The sequence below is a fragment of the Salarias fasciatus genome, chromosome 11 (assembly GCF_902148845.1).
Source record: "Salarias fasciatus chromosome 11, fSalaFa1.1, whole genome shotgun sequence".
Taxonomy (NCBI): domain Eukaryota; kingdom Metazoa; phylum Chordata; class Actinopteri; order Blenniiformes; family Blenniidae; genus Salarias; species Salarias fasciatus.
Window position 1 is genome coordinate 14,607,129 of NC_043755.1, and position 11,027 is coordinate 14,618,155.

At 43.3% G+C, this 11,027-nt stretch overlaps 1 protein-coding gene across 4 annotated transcripts; it reads right to left on the minus strand.

The window, feature by feature from the left end:
• Nucleotides 1-876: 876 nt before the first annotated feature.
• LOC115396677 (zinc finger protein 629) lies at nucleotides 877-10,636 on the minus strand. Of its 4 annotated transcripts, none has more exons than XM_030102658.1 (2): nucleotides 10,328-10,636; nucleotides 877-2,214 (listed from the first exon to the last, which is right to left on the minus strand). In XM_030102658.1, exons 1-2 carry the CDS (start codon nucleotides 10,440-10,442, stop codon nucleotides 1,010-1,012), a joined length of 1,320 nt encoding a protein of 439 aa, XP_029958518.1. In that variant the 5' UTR covers nucleotides 10,443-10,636; the 3' UTR covers nucleotides 877-1,009. The 4 variants fall into 4 exon arrangements, with proteins under 4 accessions (XP_029958518.1, XP_029958515.1, XP_029958514.1 ...); XM_030102655.1 differs by lacking the exon at nucleotides 877-2,214 and adding an exon at nucleotides 3,517-8,562; XM_030102654.1 differs by lacking the exon at nucleotides 877-2,214 and adding an exon at nucleotides 3,517-8,568.
• Between the last annotated feature and the right edge of the window lie 391 nt (nucleotides 10,637-11,027).

An 11,027-nucleotide genomic window follows, 5' to 3' on the forward strand; every position in this document is an offset into this window, starting at 1 on the left:
CTTGTACCACTCATTTAACCCTTCATGGGACAACTGACTACATCTGTTAACTTGCTCGTTTTCACAAAGTAAAAATGTTTTTTTTTTTAACTTCTGACAGATGCAGTGGCAAATATTCTCCATTCACACACGATTAACTAACTGTTAAACATGAAAAGGACAGTTTTATACATTTCTAAAAGAATTTGTTATAAATAGATGGTCCATAATGATGTTAATTCAGCATAACTGTAAAAGCTTATTAACAGCAGCAATGTCTCCTCTTGGATAGTAAAACTGTTCAGTTGCTCACTGCCGCTTTAGAGAAGTTTAACGTTTGAGGTTTGAGGTGTTTTGAGTGGATCCTTGACTCCGTTATCTTGTTTTCATACTTGACAGTATAGCATCGAAAACTGACAACTTCCCAGAAGTCTCAGACCTGTTGCTGCTCAGGGAATATTGTCCAATATGAAGATTATCTTTTGTTCACTCCTCACTGTTTCAGAAAACCTTTGACCCCTCCACAACACAGTTTACTCCACTGTTTGACTTACTATGCATCATTCCTGGTTTACTTCCTCTTTTTGCTAAAGTGTTGTCTCTGATGCAGCTGATGTGTTTCAAACATGGAAGGAAGAGCACCAACAATTAATTTTAATGCCTTTTAATTTTATTGAATTCAGTTTGTCAGTTTTCCATGTTCAATGCTTTGCACTGCAAAGATTTTATTTATTAAAAAAAAAAAAAAAAAAGACATGCACCTAGCATTTGATTTGTGATTGAAAATGTCAAATCTCCCAAAGAAAAATTTTCTCGCATTAAAAAAAGACAAACTCACATGATGACTTAGTGGAACCCCCCCCCCCCCCCCCCCCCCCACACACACACACACACACACACAAACCCAAAACAAGAGTAAAAAAGCTAATTTTCTGCTATGATTTGTAACAATTGGTCATGATAGAGCTGAAAAAAAGTCAAGCAAAAAGGAAAGAAGAAACAAGCATATCATACACTCTTCCACGACACTTCATGCCTCGATATCGTCATCTTGTAACATTGGTATTTCTCCGGTTGCGTGTTTTATATAATGCAAACGCAGGCCTGCCATGTCGTCAAAGCCCATATCACAGTCGAAGCACTCCCATTCAAAGTATTTATGCTCTCTGTGCACGTCGCCAACATTCTGGTTTGCTTGTGACTCTGATGGGTTGGGAGCTCTGAAGCAATGCAACGGTTCCCCACAATCGGAGTCCGAGTCCTCGGGATCTGCGCCATCCTCAAACTGCTGTGGATGCTCGCTCTCATTGCCATGCATATTCTCCTCTGATCTGGGCGCTTCCTCCATGTCTGAGGTTGTTCCTTCTTCTTCTTTAATGTGTGGTAGGGAGGCGTCTATTCCGATCCCTCCCAGGACTTCAGCTGAGGCAGAATCCCCCTTCAGCATATCGCGACGGTACAGGAGCCACCGATGCTTTTTTCTCTTGTGTGAAAACAAATTTCCGGCGTGGCAGAAGGTCTTCCCACAGATTGGGCATTTGAAGGGCCTTCCTTGAGGGAGCCGTTTCAACTGACTGGGCCCCTTCCGGCGCCTGCTATGCTTCTGACTGTGGTTCTGCAGGTGTTTATCCAGAGTTTCTTCACTTAAGAAGCCGACTGCGCAGCTTAAACACCAAAATGGTTTCTCTTGATGCGAATTCATGTGAGCCATCCAGGACTCCACGGAGTGGAAGGATCTGTCGCACTGTTCACACCCAGGGATCGCCGACAGGACCTCCCGACGTGACCTGTGCACTCTGAGGTGACTCAGGAGGCGTGTCTTCCTGATGAACGACATCCCACAATCAGGGCATTCGTATGTGGGCAAATTTGCATCAACCCTTTGTCTTCTTTGTAGATCTGGATCTGGAATCTCGTGTAATCTCTGGTGCCTTCGGAACGAGCTCTGGTAGGTGTAGCTCTTTCCGCACACAGAGCAGGTGATGAGCTGTCGAGGCTTGGCGGCCGCAGCGGAGGAACCTCCGGCACCTTCAACCTGCGCGAGCCCTGAGCTGCTCACGTCTTGGCCGCCGTCTCCGTCAACTGTCCATGAAACCTGGCCAGCTGCCGCGTCCTCGCAGTCCTCTGCCGGCCCGTCCTCGTCCTCCAGGGCGTGCTGGTGCAGGTGAGTGCGGTAGTCCTCCTCAAGCTCAAACGTCAGGCCACAATCTTCACATTCAATGCTACCGTCTGTCTCTACAAAGGGAAAGAAAACAACGTAAGCTTGCATAGATAACCTGCGTAAACACAAAAACAAAGAGGAGTCTGCCAGCTGGAGAGTATATCGAACGAATAATTATCTAAGTGTTGATTATTCTGATATCGAGAGTTGGTTGACACGCAGACGGTTTGCTCTTTGGTGAGAAAATAAAAAATGATGGCTAATCACCGTTAGTAAACTCAAAGTTGTGACTGTTAGTAACAATAGTAAAGTATGCAATATTAGTTGTTTTTAGTCATTTTTCATATTGTGTTCATAATGGAGCTAATTCTCTACTCAGTACTAAGTTTTGTTTTGTTTTTTTGTAATGCATCTGTGATACTTCACTGGTCTCATCATCAATGCAATTTTCTTTCAGAGCATTTAAAAATTTGTCTTTAAAATGTTAAAAAGGTTTTATGTCATACATAGGTGCATTAAAAATTATATAAAGACATTCTATTTCATCTATAGTTCAAATCAAAAATTGAGAATTTTTAAAAGTTAGGATTCAGTAAACCACATGAAATAATTCAAGCCTTTTTCATTTTATGATGATGAAGCTGCATGTTTCCTGCAGGGTGTAGATCAGTGTGTCAGCAAACCACAGACAATCCCCCGACGAGTGTGTGAGACACTACAAATAAATGCCACATTAGGTTCATTCACTGCCAAGTTTAATCCTCAAAAGGAAAGCAGCGTCCTCCAGTTAGGACTTTTAAAACATTTTGTTTAATTTCACACATTTTCATCCCCTCAAGCAGTTAATTTTATATTATTTCGTTGAATCAGCGTGAAACTTTTAAGGTATTTTATTTCAATTCAGTCAATGTGGATTTCATAAAAACTCAAACACCGGTTTCTGTGGGTAAAAGAAATTTAAAGTTTGTTAAAGGTTAGTTTTTACTTATACACAGCCATTACATTTCATAGGGGCTTTTGAAAAGCTACTGGTGACTTAATAAAAGAGTGAATAAACGTAGTGAAAGACTGGCGTGATGAGCGCCACAACACCTGTACCCTGCTTAAAAACTCTGGATAAAATTCTCCAGGCTGTTATATGTATGAAAATAACTAAAGAAAATTTAGATCAGAGCTAAACGCCTGATCCAACCAGGAAAAATTAAACATTACAAAGAAACCACATTTGGGAATTATCAAAGTCTGTCCTGAAGAAACGTTAATTCAATCACACAATGCAACAAGTCTTGCAACAAAATGATTTTCCTTTATTTAATATTTTAGAGATCTCTCAGTTTCCACAACGAGTTAAACAAGCAAGAAATTATGCATTGGTCATGTAAAGAAAAAATACGTTGTTTTTTTTTTGTTTTCTTTTTTAAATAGCAAACACAAATCATATCAGAACAAAAAGTGCTATTCTATCTGAGGAACCTAATTTTCTCGCCACAACAAAGAATTCTAACACTGAAAAGAAAGTTAACGCTGGAGCTAATGAGTCAAATAATTCTAAACAATATCTACAAGGCATCCAGTTTATTGTCTCGTTTGTTTATGGGAGTGTGATGGCAAACCTTGGAATTTCATGTCCGATCAATCTACATCGCAGGTAAACATGTACACTTTTTAAGTTCAGCTTTCTGTCATGTATGCAAATATTTTAACCTTCAAAACATCAGAAATGACAAAAATCAGCAGCAAATTAGGGAAATACAGATTTTCTTGTGCAGAATTGTTTTAATGTAATCAAAAGCTGAGAAAAAGTAGTGTTAACAGCACTTCTGTCTGACTTTCAAAAGCATGAGGAGCCATGTGCAGAAAAGTTTTTACAGCTTCTCTCGAAGATCTTAGCATAAACTTCAAAGCATAAACCAGCGATCCCGAAACCCACATTCATGCCAGGTCTGTTGAATAACAGATACTCAAAAGTCTGTACATTTAAGATGTCGACATGAATAAAAAAAATTAAAAAAAAAAAAAAACCCAGTTATACATACATGTACATCATGTAGTCCAGTGTAACCGAAAGCCTGAGAAAGTAACCAACAGAAGAGCTTAAATATCAAGAATCCCACATCCTATACAAACCATCAGGAAAGTCAAACCACAGGCCCAACCGAACATTTCTACCTCATATATGGCATCCCCCCCCCTACTCTAGTAACCACGGGCATGTTCAATATAGTGCTGGTGCAAATCGCTTTCTTTGAAAAAAGTAGTTCCACATTCAAGGCAGGCGAGGTCCTCAGGTTCTCCTGATGATACAGCGGCTTCACTTCGTCGCTCGTAGTTCCTCATACAATCCTGGTGGTGATCGATGAGCTCCTGTATTCCCCTGAAAGTCCCGGGGCAGAAGGAGCAGTGGAAGGAGTTGTTGTGGTCGCACTGCTCCGTCTCGTGTCTTTGTAAAGCGGCTGGCGACAGAAAGGCTTTGCCACAGTGTTGGCATTTATGGCTGTTCTGGGACTGGCCGGCCGGGTCGGGAGAAGCCCGTTTTGCAGGGGATGATGGCAGAGGCTTCCCAATGCCGTGGGCTTTCGGGGGCTTTGGGGTCAGCGCGGCGCTGAGGCGATACCGGACCTCGTTGGGGAGACGACAGCGGACTTCATCGTGCCAGGCCAGGTGCTGCTGCAGCTGAGTCTCGGTCCAGAAGCCGTGGCAGCACAGAGCGCAGCAGTACGGCCGGCTCTTTGATTTCAGCTTGTGGGTTCCCAGTTGCTCCTCAGTCTGGAAGGCTTTCCCACACTTGTTACACTTAAAGAAGCATTTGGCTGTGTGCTCGGACACGTGGCTGAGTGGTGGGGAACTCTCGGATATGGCTTCAACAGGCCGGGTCTCCAGTTTAGAGTCTGATTTAACCTCTGAACACACTTTCTTGTGATCTAGGAGCTCACCTGCACAGCTGTACAGTTTCCCACAATCCAGACATGTGATGGACTTCCCGGGCGACTCAGTTTTCGGTCTCTCTTTGCCAACAGGACTGCTGTTTATGGTCACTGCGACTGTTTCTACAGCTGACGAATCTTCTTTCTGATTCACTTGCTCATTATTAGAGGCAGACTCCTCCACTTCAGCAATCAAAAGAATTTTCTTTCTGCCTTTCGTGCTCTTTGAGTGTACCTGCCAGTCGTGGGCCCGCAGACCTCTTGCTTTAGCAAAGGTCAAAGAGCAAATGGGACACTTGTGGGTTCTGGATGTTGTAGAGCTGGCTTCAGTCCTATTGTGGTTCTGATCAGGATGTTCAGGATTGTGTTGCAGCCGCTCATCACCCTGCTGATCTGCTGCCTCCAGACTGTCACTTTGTTCACTTTTGCACCTGGCAGACGGAGGTGAAGCTTGTACGCGTCCTGAGCTTGAGATCTGCTCAATTTGGTTTGATTGAGGTTGTGCATCTTCCTCAGGGTTAAGGACATTGTGGTGAGTCGAGGACAGTGAACATTTCTTTTCAGTGTGCCATCGTCTGTGGGAGCCGAGGGCTGCGTTAGTCGAGAATCGCCTCCCGCAGTCTGAACAATCAAATGAACCTTTTTTATGCCGCTCCTGTTTATGAACCCGAAGCAAAGCAGACGCTTCCAAATCCACTCGTGCAGCAGAGTCGTTATCATCATCATGAATTCTTCGATGAAAATTCAGAGCTCGAAGCACTGAAAAGCTCTTTTCACACTTTTGACATCTGTATTTTTGTTTGCGTGCAGTTTGGTCATCTAAGCTATCGTTGTCTATCTTCACCTCACCACTGTCCACTTCATTCTTTACCTCAGTTTGTATTTTTAATGGATCAGAGCTTCCCTGATTCCTCATATCTATATTGTCGCTGTGCATTTTGACATTATCAACATTCGGTGACGATTCTGTCTTTCTGACACCTTGACCATCTCTTACAACACAAAGTTTCATGTGAGCCCTTAACGAGACTTTGTTGTTGAAATACGCAAAGCATGAAGCACACTGAAGATCCTCCAGTTTGACTGTGGATCCTTGGGAAGATGGCGCATGCCCAGTCTCGTAGCCATGGCTTTTGAGATGAAACTGCAGTGCTTTGGCTCGTGAAAACAGCTTCCCGCAGTCGGGACAGCTGTATGTGTTCTTCTGCAACTGTTCGACTTGATGCTGAAAAGACTTTATTGGTGGTGGAAGTAGCTGGTCGCTATGCACCACCTGGTGTCTGAGAAGACTGGAAAACAGACGAAATGACCTGTCGCACAGTTCGCATTTGTGATTTCCGTTTTCGTGTTTGCGCATGTGCAACGCCATGATTCCCTTGTGGCGAAACTTTCTGCCGCAAACTGGACAAGCAACTTTCATTAAGGAGCGTGCATGTCCATTAACAGAGTGCAGAGACCCCGTAAAACCTTTCCGTAGCCTCAAATCTGCACACTCTGTCTGACTTTGCTTATGGTGGGAATAAGCCCCTAAAGACCAAAAACCCTTTCCACACTGCTCACAGTGATAGACCTTTGGGCCCAACAGGGTTTTATTAGGATTATATTCTTTCTTGGTGTCTGAAGGGCTCTTTCTCGTTTGCACTGAGCAGGTTTTCATGTGGTTGAATAAGTTAGACGCATGCGAATATGACACCATGCAATCTGGGCACTGGAATGGCTTTCTTTTGGGGTGTTCTAACTGATGAGCTACGAGAGCAGAAAACTGAGTAAAGGTTTCGCCACACTCGACGCATGTCAAGTTTTTTCTCTCCAATCCCTCTGCCTGAAGGAACTCATCAGTGTCCAGGCTTGGATCACTGTGAGTTTGGATGTGATTACAGTGTTCTTCAAAGCTACTTGTTTGATGGCCACAGGTACTACATGAGTAGATTTCCTCTGACTGACCTTCAATCTGATGTCTCTTCTTACGAACGCCATGCCACGTTCTATGCATGCGCAGTGATGAAGAACTAGAGAACCAGCGATGACACTCTGGACATTCGAATCGTTCCCTATTCTTAACATCCCTTGTTGTCGACACACCGAGCTCATCGACTTGCTCTAAGTCGATTTGCACGATTTTCAAGTCCAATTCTGGTTTGTTGAGGAAATTTTGAAAGGAAGCATCTGCATCGTCTCTTAATTCCTGATCTGATTCACACACAAGCTCAAGGTCAGAAGTCATATCTTCAACTTCCTCGCCCTCAGACTCGCTCGCACTGATCACCTGTACATTAAAATCTCCCGGCTCATAACTCCCCATGTCATCTTCGCTCTCGTTCATGTGAGACTCTTCAGCTGTACTGGCAGGACACAAACTCTGCTGTTCCACATCTGCCTCCGGAGGAGTCTGCAGGTGACCCATCTCGCTTCTGCCGCTTTCTGGCATTTTTTCCTGCACTGATGGATCGGCGCACGTCTGTCCACCCTTCTCTGTTTCCCCGAAAGCATCCGTGTGATGAAGCTGATGGGAATGTAGAGCAGAAGCCCTGGAAAACTTCAGCCCGCAGTCTGTACATTCAAAAGATTTCTTCTGGAGCTGACACACCTGATGAAGAAATGACTTCGAGGGAGTCTCCTCGCTGTGCGCCGTGCGCTGATGTCTGTAATAAAACGTGAGCGTCATAAACACTTTCCCACATTCCTCACATGGAAACTTTTGAGAAGCTCTATCAGACTGATTAGCATGCCACCGCTGGTGGTTGAAGAGAGCGATTTGGCCGTTGAAGACCTTTTTACATTCTTCGCAGGAGAACTCACTGAAGCCCTTCTTTGTCTTTTTATTCAATTCTTCTGGAGAGCATTGGCTGTTGCGGCTAAATCGCTGGTGTGTTTTGAGGCGGTACAGGGCAGAAAAAGCTTTACCGCACGCACACTTGAAAGGACTTTCTGAATAATTCTCTGCCTGATTTTCACTGGGCTTGCCTTCCACCACTGCTTCACTCATCTGCGATGTATCTCCCGGGCTCCTGTGTTTCGACTTCACCAACTTTTCCTCATGACAACGCCGATGGGCATCAAGCGCTGAAGCTCGAGAATAATTCCTCCCACAAGACTCACATTGAAATGATTTTTTTTTCAAATGTTCAAGGTCATGAAAAACCGATTTGGAGGGCGGTCTGTGAGAGCGCCGATGGTTGAGAAAGTATCCGAGCACACCATAACATTTCCCGCAGTCTGGACACTCGTAGGTCTGCTGCTTCACTGTTCCGGAATTAACTGAACGTCCAGAATCCTCCTGGGGGATCTTCTCGTGACTTCTCATGTGCAAGTCAAAATCACTCAGTTCAACAAATGAGAGTGAACACATGGTACAGAAATAAGGTGTTCCACGGTCCTTTTCTCCACTGTCCAACTGGTTGTCTGAGTACAAGTTATCCTGTGGGTGTTGACTGCAATGCTCCAAGTAGGCTGCCTCTTCCCTGAAGGCTTCTCCACAATCCCGACAGCAGAAAACCCCAACCCCTAGAAATAGAAAAGGGGAAAATAGGAGGTCAAAGCCACTCCTGTTTCCACAGAAGGAAAAGAAAAGGAAAAGGAAAAGTATAACAAAACACAGGTGCAAAACATGTCTTTATTTTTTTTTCCAACATAAAAGGGCTTCAAAGTTACAGTAAAACTACTGAACAGTACAATTTTCAAAATGATAAAACAACTGCAAAACTCAGCATTACAAATAAAATCACTTGAAGACAAAAGGTAAAACATGGTGTTTTAGATGTTAGCACCACCACTCAGAGACAAATATGTGAATAAAATCAATCAGTGTCTGAACCAGATGTTTTTCCTATAGGGTCTCTGTACTGCAACACACCCGACTGCACTATTTAGCATGTTGTGGACAAATCCATTAGATTTAGGTGTAATGAAGCAGGGAGACATCCAAACAATGCCAGACAAGTAGCATCAAAAACCCAGCGTGGACACCTCTTTTTTCCAAATAATGCACAAGACTTCTTAAATGGAATGCAAACTCCCGCCACTAGGCGAGGCTACAGCGCCATCAGACAGCAGCCCCTCTTCACACAGTAACACATCAATGTAGTTTCCAAACAGCACAGTGGGAAGTTAAGAGTAACGTTCTCTCAGAAAAGCAGAAGGGCTTCTCAACACTTTCACTTCACAAATGAAAACACGGCAGCATATAGGCCCTGTCATACACAACAGGCACACCATCTCTCCACTGTGCAGCCAAATTTAAGCATTTGAATCTTTATCTGTACTGAAAGCTGCTACTACCCCATTCATTAAGGTTAGTCGACAAAGCCTAGATCACTGTGGTCACACTTCATTTTATATTTAGATGACAATTTCCACAAATGGTATTAGTTATTAAAAACGAAAATGTTGAGACGTCAGTGCTGTATTGTGCTGCTGCCTCCACGTGTAATAGCATATATGAGCCGCAACTGACAGACAAGTGTTAGTACATTACAATTGACAGAATGGAATAGCAAATTTAAACATTCTTATGTGAAGCTGTCTAAAATGATCAGCCAAAAAAATGCTACTGTTTCGAGCAATAAAAAGCATTTAACAGTGAAATACTTCACAAATATCCCGTTTTCTGATTGAATTGGGATACGTTTTTACGGCAAGAGAAAATCATCCATATTTTATCCCACTGGTTGTACATTTTTAACTACTAGAAGCTGTTATTTCCAATTTGTGTCCACTTCTCAAACAAAAAATATACATCAAGGAAGTAATTTGATCCACTGTCTTTAAAAGGCTGCTTAGTGTACTCATAAAGTATCAATATTGTCTCTGCATACCGACAATATTTAATCATTTACAATACATTTCTTTTAAGACTGGTTTTTACAAATCAACGCGTTAATTGTCAGAATAAACGCCCACACCGCATTGATTCAGTGAACCAGTCTGGATGAGACACCCTGCTTTCAGACCAAAGTATAAAGTATCCTCTGAAGCCAGCATACTGGCTGTAATGTTTGCATCCTGATAATATTTTGAAAACGCAACAAAACAAACACATTTTTGACCCACAGCTGCAAGCTCTCTACAAGACTATGGCTGCATTTTATCAACACACAAAACGGGGCGTGAATCAACGCGAATTTATCCTGAAATGTATTTAAATTTCTATATAATCTGACGAGGCGAACTAAATGTGGAAAGGCACAGACACGTGAATGCTCGCGCTGCCACACGTACCTGACAACATGAGCGATCAGGATGCCAATAAGTGCTGGATACTCACTGTTCGGAGTGTCTCCAGTCGATGGATCGGCGTCCTTTCCGCAGGATGTTTGGCCCTCGTTGGGTTTGTTTCCCATCGTGTCCTCGCTGATCTCCGCCGGGGTAGACTCGTCCATCTTGGCGTGGCTCTGTTGCGGATATATCTCACCCTGGTCTTGTTAGTTTCTCACCACACCAGCTGGTACTGAAACAGTTCCTCAAATCAGCTCATTTGCGGAGTAATGACCGAACACGACGCACTTTTGGCAATGTAGTAAAATTAGCGACTTCTTGGAGCTGAACCTTGAACCGTTTAATGTCGAGGAGCCGATTGACTGTACGCATGCGCAGTCACACATCCCGCTCTCTACACGCGTCTTCTTCTATTGTTTTGTTTCCGCTACCGCTTGTCGTCTTCTTCTTTGGTTATCTGCTCACATGAAGGCTAAGCTGCAGCGACACCAGCGGTGACACACTAAAGCTGCGCCGGCTTTCACTTTTCACCGAGTTGTATTTCTCTTTCAAAAGCTGCTATTTAGCAGATGTAAATAATAATAAATACAAAGAAATAAGATGGGAAAGCACTGACTCTGGGGCAAAGTACTGAAAAATTTACCAACATAATAAAGTTGAGCCCAACTCTTCACAAACAAAGTGTGAAACAAGAAGAACTATTTTTTTATTTATATAAGAATTATTAAAAAAAAAAACTGGATATGATT

Bases quoted from the DNA above. Each gene is read 5' to 3' on its own strand.
- LOC115396677 (XM_030102654.1), bottom strand. From the start codon at position 10,442: ATGGACGAGTCTACCCCGGCGGAGATCAGCGAGGACACGATGGGAAAC. The intron at 8,569-10,327 runs GTGAGTATCCAG...TTCTATTTCTAG, and splicing joins GACTGGAGACACTCCGAACA to GGGTTGGGGTTTTCTGCTGT.